The sequence below is a fragment of the Rhea americana genome, unplaced genomic scaffold, assembly GCF_003343005.1.
Source record: "Rhea americana isolate MKP2758 unplaced genomic scaffold, rheAme1 scaffold_90, whole genome shotgun sequence".
NCBI classification, from domain to species: Eukaryota; Metazoa; Chordata; class Aves; order Rheiformes; family Rheidae; genus Rhea; species Rhea americana.
The window spans coordinates 484,338-499,267 of NW_028187089.1; the positions used below are offsets into that span (position 1 = coordinate 484,338).

Sequence of the window (14,930 nt, forward strand, 5' to 3'; positions counted from 1 at the left end):
GGGGCCGCCGAGGCCGAGGGGCCCCGCGGCAGAGGCGGAGCGGGGTGCCGTGATGGAGCCGGGGGCGGTGATGGCGGTGTGCGGGCGGGTGTGCCCGGGGCGCCGCGGCCATCCGCGCCCGCCGCCCCCCCGGCTGCGCCCGGCCTGTCGCCGTGGGGCTTTTGCTGTGTCCGGCCCGGTGTGCGGCAGGGGCTCCCGCCGAAGCGGACCGAGCCCCGTGCGGAGCCTCAGGAGACTTGCGGTCCCCTCTCGGGAAGGGCCGCTGGCTCCGCACCCTCTAGGTAGCCGCTGGGCTGGAGGAGGAATCGAAACTAGGCCCATCTGGAGAGGGGGGTGACAGGAGGAGGAAGAATTTCAGCTGCTACCTTGGGCCTCACCATACTGCTTAGTGTTTCCTTGAGGGTTCGTAGCTCTTCAGGACCGTGTTTTTGGTTTATCCCTCTATGAATTGAGACAAGAAACGCTATTTTGGGAGACCAGCAAAAGGCGTTCCTACTTCTGTCTCCCTTTATCTGTGACCTGATAATAGCCATAATGTTTGCCATTCCTGTCCTGTTGATTTCTCTCCACTTAATCACGTCATCTTTGCTCTGTCACCTTGTCTTCCTGTGTGAGTCCCACCTTCCCCCCTTTTTTAATACTATTTGCTGACATTTAGAGTTTCTGTTTATTATGTTCAAAACCGTAGTCAAGAGCTTTGCATGTATATTACTTTGTCTTCCATGATCTTTGATGGAGGAGTAGTATCTGACTGTATTGTATGTAATTGTTGAGGTTCATTAAGCTTTTTAGATCTTATTATGTAGAATAAGAAGCCTACCAAAAGGTTTCACAACAAAAAATACAATATTTTTTGAGTAGTTTCATTTCACTAGTGTTTGAGAAGACACAGTCTTTAACCAGAGAAGCTTGTGTTTRAGTAAACAAGCCTTCAAACTGGATTGTAACCAATAGTACAGTCATGCATCTGATTTATTTCCCCTATCCAGATTGCCAGTACTGGTTAATTTCAAGTTGGAAATCATGGTAAAAATGCTAAAGAAGCTCCAATACCAAATTGGCTCTGAATTTTAATTGCAGTGACTTGACAAGTCTTTTTGAAAAGTAAACAGTTGGCTTCTTACGTAGTTAATTGTCCTAATTGGGCATATGATACTTAGTTTTGTTGTAGTGGTCAGCTGGCGCTTAAAATGATAGTACTCCCTGTACAGGTTTATCATTTTGGAACAAAGAGAATTATACTTTAGAAATTTTGTCTTGCCTGSTCATGACAAGGGGAAAATGCCTCATGTTATTAAATTAAGAGGTTCTTGTTATGTCAAACCACAGAAGCATAATAGTTGCAATGTTCCTTTGTCAACAATTCTGACTATATGTTTGTCCCCGAAATGACAACAACCTCAACATTTTTTAGTAAGCAGTGATTGCCATTCATAGACATACCAAGGTATATTGGAAAACAGCATTACAGGTGTTTTGCTTCCATTATATATATCTCTTATACCTGCATTCTTAGGGGAAGGGGCAATGTGGTCTCTAAATTGAGACACTTGTAAAGCACTCGAACATCGAAGTACTTGAGTAGCTTATTCCTGTATTCCTCTTCCCCATAGGAATCTGTCAAAATAAGTTTCTTAATCTTGATAGGATGCTTCTAGTTGCAGTGGAAGTGTTGCACGTTTTTTTTACGGCTGTAGCTTAACATAACTTTGTGTACCTGAGCCTAAAAATTGCCTTTAAGTCCAATTTAAAGTTATGTTGTTTAGTATATGTTACTAAGTATTCTAATTTTTTGTATTAGGTGTCCATGTATTAAAACAGTTGAATCAAAACAAGAATATTAGGTATTTATCTAAGTTCATAAATGTGAATAAGCTGATAACTTTCAATTTACCTTTTAGTCTCAATCTTTATGACTAGCTCCTTAGCTTGAAAAAGCATATTTTTCAAGGGATACAAAACATGAACATCTCAATACTTGAGATATGTTAATATGATGGTCTTGTGCATTTCAAAAACCACGCTTGAATATAGTGTGGCAGTGTAATAACTTAGAGACAGGATCTTTGTTCGGTTTCTAGGATAGCTAGTAGCATCACAGAGGCTCCATTTTGCTTTTGAAAAGACTCCTGGCTGTAGTGAAGAACATCTGAAACACATGAGGCAGTATTTTCAGCGTATTGTCCAGGCGTTAGTCATTAGGGTGTTCTGTTTGTTTTGCTGATCCAGATTGAAGCTCAGCTTCTTTCTCAGCTTCTTACTCAGCAAGGGCTGAAAAGTTGCAGTTTTGTAAGAGCAACTAATAATAGACTATGTAACAAAAGTCAGTGGGCATTTACTTACTCTTAACTCAGTAACTTAAAAATATTTTGCTTAGAGCAGTCTTAATTTCAATATGCAAGGTGTATGTTCGTGTAATCTTGTTAGTAAAATGCTTGAGCCTGCCTGTCTTAGCCAGCAGAAACGGACTTATAGTCTGAAAGATGTTTTTAAATGAAAATGAGATTTACTTAACAAATATAAAATTGGAGAATAAAATTATGTACTAGACATGAACAACAAAAAAATCCTTGTATCAGAATTCCTGTGTGGGTTGATAGTTACTGTTATATTGGCCTTTTACTTGCAGTAGCAACAGTTTTATGGAGACAGTGGAATTCGGTAATAGAGTGGAGTTTTTCTTTAAGTGAAATTCCATGGGTTGTGATTGATTTAGCACTTCCATTAACCAGAAGTTTTGTTTCTTCAGACATCTGAATGCTGCATGGTGGTCATCAATTTTTCCACCTTTTCATACTGAAGATAAACTTGGAAAATTGTGATGAATTTTCTTTTGTTTTTTAACTAGCTCTTATTGAATTGGGAATTTATAGGAGTAAGATGGCTCTTCTGTCATTAAGTGTTGTGGGACCCTTGGAGACAGGTAGGATTCCATGCCTGATTTTGTTACTTCTTCCTGACTTCTCATGAGTAGGTGGTGTATCCGCTGCTGTTTCTTTTTTTTGTCTCAACAACTTTTCCTGTTGAAGTATGCTTTCCTTTTTCTTCTTCTTTCTTTTTTTCTTTCTTTTTTTCTTTCTTTTTTTCTTTCTTTAATTCTCTGGAATTTTTTGCACCTTTTCTGCAAAAGCATTCATTTGCTTTCTGTTGTTCAAAATGTATACTTGAAATGACGTTATCTTTTATGGCCTTTGCTTTCAAACGTACTGGGGTGGTGAAATAGCTTAATCCATGTTTAACATGCCCAATTAAACTAGCTTTTAWTTTCTTATAGCAGTTTATACAGAGCACTTTACAGAAGATAAAGTTTGTTTTCAACTTTCAAAAGTTTTTTTTGAGGCAGAGGACATACCACAAAATTTAAACACTCAAGAACGCAGTAAGTTTATGAAATCTTGTAAAAGGGTAGATTTGTTCATCAGCATCAGCCAGGCTATCTGTAGAAAGCAAGAGTAGCAGAAAAAGAATATTTCCAAAATTAGTAATACGACTTTGAAAACTGGAGAAGTTGCTACTTATTGTAGTTTCTAAAATACAGATTAGTGAATTGTTCCTGTAGCATCAAAGCATTCACTCTTATCACAAAATCAGGCTTGTGTACTTGCACAAGAGGAAAAAAAAGAAAAGGCTTAATAGAGCTCCATATATAACACAAGTAGGTGTCTGTTTCATTTCACTAGCTTGAGGTGTTTTTCTCCCTTAATGATAGGATTCCCTTCCAGTCAGTTTTTGTTTTGCTTTTGAGTTGCAGGCTTGAATGATGCAATATGCAAGATGGGAAAAAATATATATATATATAGTTCATGTTATGTCCTACTTTCTGCTATTTTGAGTACTCATAAGCATGGATATTATTTTCCCCCTTTTAATTCTTCTAGGAAAACTAATACTGCAGGTGAAGCTGATTCTTTTAGTGCTTAGAGAACTCAGAGTAACATAACTGCTAGTTCTAGCTGCTGCTCTTGTCGTTTGAGAAATGGAGTTGCAGAAGCTGCTGAAGTCRGAGTTCCTGGAAAGGGCTTTGAACAGGCCACCTGTTGTGCTTCTGCTGTAGATGTAGAACCTTTCAGGTGCATGGGGATGTGTATTCAGTGAAAACTGGAAAAAACAGTTTATCTGAAAGAAGCCAAAATAGGAAATAAAAATGGCTTCCACTATGGAGTTGCCCCTTTTAGTCAAAGGGTTTGTTGACTTCTGTAGACTGGAAGTAGGCAAGGTGCTCTACCGGTTGAAGTACCTAATTAAGGTGAGGTTATGAATCATAACTGAGAAATAATTAGCCCTCTGCTCAGCACATCTACGAAACGCTTACTCGTATTGCCGTCCTTCTTGTGTATATACAGAAGTATTAATTATGTTGCTGGGATGTGAGGTAATTCAGGAAACATTCCTAATGTACAAGGCACAGCAGGTTTTCATGTAGCATTGAAATACTGGTAACACTTGGACGGGGTCATTTTTCACGAGGAGTTTTTTGTTGCCCATCCGGGTCATGAGTTACTTCTGTGAGTTAACTAAGTGCCTTTCTCCTATTAAAATTTTTGAGACTTGCCCTATACATCTAATGAAGATTATGATTTTAAGGTATTGTGTTTTCTTCTAGCCTTGGCAAAGAGTGACTTTAGAGTTTGTCATATCTTTTAAGTTTTATCTAGTTGATTTAATGAGGATTCTAATTATTTTACATAAATTTTATTTAAATTAAATGAAACAGGAGTGCAGACTAAGGTAGTGCCTTGGCATTCAACACAGATAAATGCTATCAGGACATATTTAATATGTTTTTTTTTTTTTGAGGAGGAGGAGGATCTAGTGAATTGTCACTGACTCATTTGGTACACTACTACTTACTCTGAGAAAAACTTATGAGAAAAATTTTTTACTCCCTAAATGGTAATTGGTATGGAGATATACACTGTTACTGTTGAAGACAAATGGACAACGCAAGTATTTTACCACGGCCGGMTGTCCAGTTGAGTTTTCGGAACAGCGGTAAATTCCTGATGGGTTGCTTTAACTTATACACACCTTTATTTATGGGAAAATGTAAAACCTCTTGTATTGAGTATGAAAGGAATGATAACTGCAGTATTGAGGGAATATCTAGTATTTTTAAATTGCTTACATCCAAGGGAGCATAATGCTACCTTCTCTTGAAAAAAATAACATACCAAATGATACCTGTTGTGGGCTTACTGTTTTTCATACTGCAGTCTGCAGCAGCGGTGGCGAGACAGCTAGTCATTTGTGCTGTGGAGTCTCCGAGTCTGGTGGAGCATAAATGCAGCAAAGGTACTTTGCTGACTTGTCAGAGGATGGAAACACCAATTAAATATTCACTGCAGTTAACGTGTCTGGCTATTCRGCTGCTGAAGACTATTTCCTTTCCTTCTTGTGCGTGTATGGTTTTGTCTTTTCTTTGAGAATATGGCTTATTCTAGCAAAGCTCTTGTTTGGTGCAAGCTTTAGGTGATCATCTTTTTCCCCATAAAGAGATTTTTTTTCCAGATAGCTTGGCTGAAGCTGACAATAGTTAACAGATCWGAACTTTCTGCTCGTAGATTTGACTTTCTCTAGCTTTGTCAACCCAGTGCTGACAAGGGATGAYGCAAAAGAAAGGAATTCTGAGTCTTTTTAATTTGGAGGAGAACAAATCTTTGAGTTGAACTATGCCACTGGAAGARAGAGAGAGAGTGGGAGTATACTTGCTTATTTGATAATTGACAGTTATTCTTCTGTAACTTAACAGTATACCTGCCRGCTTTCCCTCATCGGGATTCCCAGTGTTACAGCAGTCAGCTTCCTTAAGCCAGCCTTAATTTTCTGCAGTGTATGATCTGAGAGCAGAATCTTAAACAAGGGGCAAATTCTCGAGCTATTTTCGTGGCACTCTGCTGTGTGGAAGTAGGAGTGTSGTGGTGCAGCGGTGCGCCACTGAAATCCCGTTGCACAGCCAGGGGAGATCTATGGCGTCATGATGAGATAATAGTACTCTTAATATTCTGTACACTCTCTCTAGTAATAAAAACTCTGTAGTGGTGTAGGAGGTGACCTTAAGGTGTGAAGCTTAAAATAAGAAGGTGGACAGTGAAGAGAGAGGTTTCTATCCAAAGGTTTCTGCTTCTTTCTTAATTTCCATATGTAGTTTATAATATCGAACTGTAATTTGAAGAGTGTTGTCCCATTTGTCATGAGGTAAGGTAGGGAAAGTGTGTTGGTTTGCTATTTATTCCTGTATTTTGCTCAAAGTGAATGTCCTGTGTAGACTCATAGCATTTGTATGGCTTTGAAGTAGCTAAACAGTTTGAAATTGGAGTACAGGGGGTTAGTGTAATGTGTACTCCTTGTAACTTGCTGTAGGAAAATACAACAGGAAGTACAGTGAGTTCGAGTCAGTAGTAGGAGCAGTCCTGATGTAGGTGAAATTCTTAATTTAAGATCCCACCTTGAGGCTTTCTTAGTTATAATATCTTTGTAATCTTGACCAGCAGCTGATTTTATGGCATAAGAAGCAAGAACAGAGGCGATCAAAAGGGGGGGCGGGCAGCAAACCTGGAAACGAGTGAGGCTGTATCTTTAACTTACTCTTGGCGTTTCCTAAATGATCACCTGTGGAAGAATACATTAATCTATTGGCAAATGAGAGATTGTTTCTCCTCGTTTCACTTGTTTTGATACCCGCCCTTTGTCTCTGACCATGAGCAGTTTCTCTTTCATCTTCTGAATTGGAAGGGCCACATACCTTTGTATCAGATAGGCGGAGTGGAGCCAAGGCACCTGCCAGCACTGGCATTTACAGTTGAAAGGAAAACTTCCAAGCATAAGCAGTAAACAAATTGTATGTTTTGTGTGCTTAAGGCTGTTCTCTCTTTTCTTTTTAAACCTGTTGTAGAATTAGTCTAATGCTTACGAGCATGTTAATGTTGCCATCTTTATGAAGGCATTCTATTTGTAAAATATTTTTCTCAAAATCGTAGCCATGCTGATATTTAGTGAGTTTAAAAGAAAACAAAACCTCTTGCTGTACCTGCCATTTAGTATCTTATTACCTGCCTTGATTTTATTAAGTGTACTGAAAACTTTGGAGTGCCTTTGTTCCCTGCTTCATTGGGRTCAGCCTCACAGAAAGGTAATGCAGATTACAAAATTGTGTTGCATATCCCCAAAGAACTAATGCATCTTTCTAGATTTTATTCTGGATGCAAATGTGTCATTGTACTTGAGGCTTTATTCAGGGTTTTTCTTGCAAAAGTAGCAGTCTTTATTTCTGATGTCTTTGTTAGAACAAATACGTTTTTATGTTAAGTTACTTGGGGTCATAATTTTGCTACAGAAAGCTTGTAAAAAGTTGTTTGCATTTCAGTGCAAGCTAAACTCTCATTAGAAGTGTCTGAGATTTGAAGTCCACACAGATTTCATAACTGAGTCCAGTCCAAGTCGTACATACCCTACTGAAAGTATTGTGTAACAGCCAGGGTAAATGGGCTCATTTATCAGTGTATTTGACAGCGCACACAGGTCTTTAAACAGGACGTGCAGTCTTTAGATTGCTCCGGAGGTTTAGCAATGCAGAGAGGGCTGTTAAGTTTCCATCTGAAACAGCCTCAGCGATGGCTGCTTCTTCMTGATGGATAAAAATTAAGTTTAATTTGTTTGGCAAAATGGCAGAAATTCACAGAGCCAAGTCATACCAGTAGCCTTCCRTGGCTGTATTACTGCGTGTCAACAAGTGATTTGTGCCTTAATATGACTAACTTAAAAACACGTTTTGCTACTTCAGAAGTAGAGACAAAGCAAATTGGAGTACTTACTTTATAATCTACAATCTGCAATAGTGGAATGTTGTATCTTATGGAATTTCCTGCTGTTACACACTCAGGTTGTCTGTGCACTTTAATCTTCACAATAACAGCTGAAAAAAAAAACCCTATCCTTGGAGATCATGCAGTGCTTCTCTTCTTTGGAGAAGCACTAATGTAAACTGTGGGCAATCTTGATGTGACAGCTGTGCTGACAAACCAAAAAAAGATGCTTTTTGCACTAGACAGATGTCTAAGAGTTGGAAATTTTCCAGTGAAAAGCAGAAAAGGTTTTTTCTTCCAGTATTTTCATGTCACATGAAGTAAGATTTAAATGAAAGGAATGTTTTCTGATGGGGAATATTATTGCAGAGCTTTTTAGCATGCAGAGGATTAGCTTGCTAATCACCTTTCTGAGTAGCTAGATTCTACCAGTTATACAGGAAAATTTTTGATGTTGTGAATGGAGAGGCATTATTATTAAGGAAGCTGGTTATTATTTTGACTTCCTTTGATACGTTTGCATGGGGCAGCTAGTGCTAGAATGTTTCCAGCATTTGCATTCCTTTTGTTTTAATATTGATCAAATACAGACGTTGCATTCATTGGTGTCCAGAGACACTGTGAAAGATCTTGTCCAGATGAAAGAGTAYGAGAAGGCTATATTGAAAAAATACAAAATACAGAAAATAAGTCTTTACAGCAGAAATAATGCCTGGTGTACACGGTGGATTTTTGTCCTGGAAATCTGTTGGTCGTCACCACCAGTAATCCTTTTTTGAGGGAAATAGTATCTCTTTCCTGCATATCAGCATTCCCGAGCATCTTCAGACTTCCATGTTTGAATTCCTCATAACCCACTTTATTAAAATTAATGTGGATGTTGGCAATGAAGTGTTTCTCTTAATTGGCTGTAAAGCTACACTGAGTCCTGCTTTCTTCCCTGTGGTGAAGGAAGGAAGAAGGCTGAAATTTTAATTCTGTACTCTTGTCTTTTAGAGTAACAGAGCATAATCAAGGATGGCTTTGCCTTGTACTACATTGTTATATGGCACTATTAAGTGTGTTTTGTGAGTTGTTAGGCAGTTATGGTTTGGGAGTATTTTGTGCTAAAAAGGAGGGGTAGTCATAGACAACTAGTCAACTGTGTACGTAAAGATCGATTAAAGGTTATGGTTGATGCTGTTCCTTGTGGTCCTGCTTGCTGCTTTGAGCATTGGATAATTGTGGCTGTAGTTTTAGTTTGTGCTTCTTGAAGASTTCCTGCCTTTTTGAGAGTGATTTCATTTATGATTATGCAGCTAATCTTCACTGAAACTTCAGCTAACTAAAATTCTTTAAGGATTTAAGGCTAACAGTGAAGAGTGTAGTGCGGTTTAAACTTGCTAAATATCATGCTAAATTTCATTACACTGGCTGACGGATTTGTTTTCTCCTTTTTAGATCCTCTTCCATTCCTAAGCAAGATGGAAAGCTCAGAATCTAGTGATAAAGGAAATCTTGATCAATCAGAAGCACAACGTCAAAGTCAGCTAGATCGATTAGATCGAGAAGAAGCTTTCTATCAGTTCGTAAACAACCTGAGTGAAGAGGACTACAGGCTTATGAGAGATAACAATTTGCTAGGAACGCCAGGTAGGTAATGCTCATGTATGTAGACCTTACTAGAACTGCTTGTAGATGATRTGTGTCCTTTTGCTCTTTTCTTGAATCTTTTTCACCATTTGGTTTTCTTCTTGCAGTTGTCTTCCATGGTAGGAAGTAGCTTTGTGGATTTGAGTAATTTGAGGGGGGCATTGATTAACAGAGAGGTGGTTAGGGTGATATGGACTTATCAGATACGGAAGTCTGGTGTTCTCACAGCTGGATGGGAACATTCAGAGTTTACCTATTTATGGACTCTTAGACATTTTTTGATTGAAAAGCTAAATCKCACTTAGGCCTCCCTGGATGAAAGGCTTGTGCTAGTCACCTAACAGTATAAAACCAGAATAATTAATCTGATGCAACATGCCGCATGGGCATTTCTGTGTTAGCTTTTGCTTGCTTTAAGTTGATTCATTATAAGATTATGCTTAATTCAAACCARTTTCAATTTGAAATGTGACTTCAACTAATATAAACCTTTTTCAGGCTTTGAAGGTGTTATTTTGATTATTTTTCTTTTCTTAACTATTTAACTGGCAGAGAGTGAGGAAAGTTGAATTGTAGAGGTCATAGAACCCATAAAGCACTTTGGTATTCTGAATAAGTTGTAACTGTTAGATCCTTCAACTTCAGTAAAAGACACTTGAGACAATGGTGTTGTGAGTGTCTGAACTCTTTAGCAATCTGTGGCGATCTCATTTTGGTAGGATTTAATTAGRGGAAAAAAGAAAGCAAAATAAGCAGTTGCTTGTATCAAAGCTTTTGAAGTATGCTCTTAAGCTATGGATAATGCTTGCCACATACATGATTTGGAAATATTTTTGGAAAACTTTGCTTGTTTTCAAAGGTGAAATTACTGAAGAAGAGTTGCTGAGAAGGCTACACCAAGTTAAAGAAGGTCCACCACAGCAAAACAGTGATGAGAATAGAGGTATATACAGTATTTGTGAAAACTCTTAACTTTAGCACCCCATACGGACCTTAACTTGAGTGCAGGAGTGGAACAAGTTAAGCCTAGGCAGGTGCAAGGTGAGCTTTGTTTCAAAACTAAGTGAACGTTATGTCTGATATCTGCTGCTGAGATCAGTTTGGGACAGATTTCACCCATAACGCGTCTGTTACTTACATCAAGAAAAAGTTTATTCTAGGTTTTTTTATTTCTGTTTAGATTGCTTTCTTGTCTGTTCCCTTCTGGGATGCTTTTGGCAATTGTTTTTTTTGTTTTGTTTTTCATTCTTCTGTTTCAAATATGCTGTATTGCTTACATTATCTCCCCTCTAAAGATGTTGGTGGAGGACTCCTGGAGCTTGTCACTGGGGTTTATTTTTCAGTGAGATGGGTTTGCTATGAAGCTGTGCTTCAAATGAAGGATCAGAGCAGAGTCAGTTCTCTATGTAGCAGTCACTGGATTGGCAATATTGTGTTTTTCTTTCCAAACAATTAAGCAATCTGATGTGTGCTGTTTCTTGATACCTGGTTGACTTTCCATTTACCTATGCTAAGTAATACGTGTTATTTTGGTGACTTGTTTGCTGTGTGACCACTACAGCCTCTCCATACCTGTTAGGAAAATGTCCACTCCTGCTCCTGTAAAAGAGCTCTAGCAGATGAGAGTTGATGTTACATGTGAAACCACAATAGTGCGTGATAGGATTAAGCTCTTTTAAACTGTCACTTGTTTAAAATAAGCAATTATATTCTTGGAAAAGAGCACTCCAAAATTAGCTCAGTACTCTAATTTTGGTAGTTCCCTGTCTTTTTCACAGGTGCAGAGTCCGCAGAAGATGTTTCAAATGGAGATTCTATAATAGACTGGCTTAATTCAGTCCGACAGACTGGAAATACAACACGAAGTGGGCAACGAGGAAACCAATCTTGGAGAGCAGTGAGCCGGACTAACCCAAACAGTGGTGACTTCAGATTCAGTTTGGAAATAAATGTCAACCGTAATAATGGGAACACAAATCCAGAAACTGAGAATGAGCCATCTGTAGAGCCTTCCAGTGGGGAGGATTTGGAGAACAGCCAAAGTGACTCTGAAATTCCAAGGTCTGAATCACCATCCGTAAGGCAGCCTGGATCAGAAAGGAGCACTTCAGAGGAGCTGACAACTGAGGAAGCCTCTCCTCCTAGAGGGCAGAGRAGAGCGAGAAGTAGGAGCCCAGAACAGCGGAGAACACGGGCTAGGACTGATAGAAGTAGGTCACCTATTAATCCAGTGAGTGAGACTCCTCGCAGGGCTCATCACAATACATCATCTCAAACACTTGACCATTCCTTGGTAAATGAAGCTGAGGGAAGTTCTAGAACTAGGCARCATGTGACCTTAAGGCAGCATACAGTGGGGACTGAGATGCCAAGTGAAAATGCAGTTCTGTTTTCAGCCCCTGAAACAAGACCTGTTCCTCAAGCAGCAGGTTCTTCAGAAACTAATGGCAGCAGTGAGTCTGCAACTCCTGGGCAGAGACCTCCTACTATAGTGCTTGATCTTCAAGTGAGAAGAGTTCGTCCAGGAGAATATCGACAAAGAGACAGTATAGCCAACAGAACTCGGTCCAGGTCCCAGACACCTAACAACACAGTCACTTACGAAAGTGAACGGGGAGGGTTTAGGCGTACGTTTTCACGTTCAGAACGGGCTGGAGTGAGAACTTATGTCAGTACCATTAGGATTCCTATTCGTAGAATCTTAAACACGGGCTTGAGCGAGACGACATCAGTTGCTATTCAGACTATGCTAAGGCAGATAATGACAGGCTTTGGAGAGCTAAGTTACTTCATGTACAGTGATAGCGATGCAGATCCTAGTGGCCCCACTCCGAATCAGAATGTGGATACTTCTGAGCCACAGGGGGGTGGTGGTGGTGGTAGTTCAAGCAATGAAAGTACAGATGCTAGCTCAGGGGAGGTGTACGAAGGTGGTAACGAAGGCGGTTCGACATCCAGTGCTAGAAGAGAAGGTCGGAATACTAGGGGATCGGTCACCTTTGAAGAAAGTGGTTCTCTACCATTCCTTAGCCTGGCACAGTTTTTCTTATTAAACGAAGATGACGATGACCAACCAAGAGGACTCACCAAAGAACAAATTGACAACCTAGCAATGAGGAATTTTGGTGAGAGCGATGCTCTGAAAACCTGTAGTGTGTGTATTACAGAATACACGGAAGGCAACAAGCTTCGTAAACTGCCTTGTTCCCATGAGTACCATGTCCACTGCATTGACCGCTGGTTATCAGAAAATTCCACTTGTCCCATTTGTCGCAGAGCAGTCTTAGCTTCCGGTAACAGAGAGAGTGTTGTCTAAAGGAGATCTGAATTCCTGGCCAAGCAGCTAGTGTAATAGTGATGGGCAAAGAAGTCACTTCCTTTATGGCCACTTTTTGAGTGGTACCTAAATGTATAGTAATGACTTGGAGTGAATCTTCCCTCATGAAAGCATTTTCTGAATTAAAGCTTTTAAAATTGGAGCATTTCTTTAATTAGGGTTTTCAAGGTCTAGTCAGTTTGTGATAAATATCACTTGTCCAAAGACATCTGCCCATTTAAAAATATTTTTTGATTACGAAGACTCTTAAGTTCTTCCCCTGGCCCCCAGGCCAATAAGCATATTGTCCTCAAGATTGTACTTAGGAGGAATTCTTCTGAGAAGTCATCCAGCTAAATGTACGTGAGTCGTAAAGGATTTTTTGCAAGAGATCCAACTACCCGACTGAAAAATAATATGAACTTGCTTGCACACTTGAACTTACTTTTAGTTTTCATACTGGGTTAATATTGGACATGTCTGTGTAAATAACACTAATGTTAGCCCTTTCCCCATCACTATGGCACGCTGTAGGATGAGCTGTTAGCTTAATTGGGATATTTATCTTGTTGTGGAAATATAAGAATTGCCTATGCTTGTTTAAATAAAAAAGAATCTGTTTTAAAATTGTAAAGCTTTTTTGTAGAAGCTCAGTACTTTTCCAATGCACTGTTGTACTAATGCATTAAGAATTAAAATTGTACCATGCTTAGAAATCGAGAATGCTTTTCATACAAAACCCACCACACAGAGCAAAATACAAGAGAGCTGCTTTGTAACTGTGTACCTGTCAAGAGCAGTGCATATCTGTACTATTTATGTGAACAGCTGCTGTAATATAAGGACAGTTGAATTAGACATCTTAATTGCATAAAAAATGGAAATTGAATGTTATAATTGCAGTGTTTTGGCTCAGTAATGCCACCAAAAAAGATGATAAAAATTAGAAACTTTCTAATGACTGGTTATTTCTTTGTATGGTTACTAATGTGTAATAATACAAATGGGTATGTACCAGTTCATTCAGTGAGGCTTGTACCCAGCTTTTTGYATCAAATATTATTTTAGTTTTTGAGGCAATTCCGTGCAACTCTTCAGCAGACAAATGCTGACAGATTTTTTTTCTCTTTTATTCTCCACCAGCTTCAACAGTATCGGTAAACTCTGGATCTGTTTAGTGGATGTGCTGATATCCAGCGTTACTAGCCTGTGACTAAAGTGCCACAGAAGAATAACTTTAAGCATTAACTGAAAACCAGATTAATAATTAACGTGCTAAGTTAAAATTAAAATTTCTAATTGATTGCTGTAGTACACTTAAAATGTTACAATTCTGGCAATTGGCAACACATTAAAAAAAAAAAAAAGCTCTTTATATTGCTGTTGGACAGATTAAAACCAGTTAAATTTTCCATTTAAAGTAAGTATGTGGCGTATTAAATTGAGATTTGGAAAGTTTACCTCAACAGTGTCAAGGGAAAGCTTCCCTTCACCCCCTCAATTAGCTGTTCTTTCTATTTTACTCTATAGTGATTACTTCATTTTTTTTTCTTCCTCCCCCTCCCTAGCTAATGTGTGCAGCAGAGAAAGCAGTTATTTATTTCAACTTCAGGGCAGTAGTTACGAAGGGATATGAACTGCTCTTGCTGGCTATATGGGAAATGTTGCTTGCTCCTCAGATGACAGAAAACCAAAGCTGGCCTATCTTTTTTTTTTTTCCCTCTCTCTAAATAAAACACATTTTCAGTGTTTTATAGTGGTGATTGCATAAAATATAGTCTCAACTCTAAGCCATTTTAACTTCTCATGCTAGTTACAGATTCCACCATGTCCCAAATTTTTTTTCTACTTGTGCATTTTGTGGTGGTTGGTTCAGTGGGAAACCCTGACTGGCTATTGAGCTCACTTTCCTCCTGGTGGGACACACCATCGTGGCAGAGGGGATAAATATATGTRATAATATATATTCTTTTTAAAGCGGAAGAATAAATAAGCTTATGCACTTAAACTTTTCCCTCTGATATGCATCACTGTAAAATTGGAAGTTAGCTATTAATTTCAGGTGCTGGACTTTCATGAATGTAGATAAAGGTACTTTATGCCAAAACTTCCTCAACAAAATAACACTTTTGAATTACTTCCAGTAGCATACACATAGCAAATACATGCTACCAGCTGCA

The 14,930-nt window shown here is 38.9% G+C and overlaps 1 protein-coding gene across 1 annotated transcript in view; it reads left to right on the forward strand.

Annotated features, from left to right (window-relative positions):
- Nucleotides 1–13,384, forward strand: part of RLIM (ring finger protein, LIM domain interacting) — a 51,557-nt gene extending 38,173 nt beyond the window's left edge. The window contains exons 2-4 of the mRNA XM_085324386.1: nt 9,243–9,434; nt 10,294–10,377; nt 11,213–13,384. Of these exons, the coding sequence (XP_085180512.1) occupies nt 9,266–9,434; nt 10,294–10,377; nt 11,213–12,750 (1,791 nt within the window). The 5' untranslated portion in view covers nt 9,243–9,265 and the 3' untranslated portion in view covers nt 12,751–13,384. The remainder of the gene's footprint in view (nt 1–9,242; nt 9,435–10,293; nt 10,378–11,212) is intronic.
- The last annotated feature ends 1,546 nt before the right edge of the window (nt 13,385–14,930 follow it).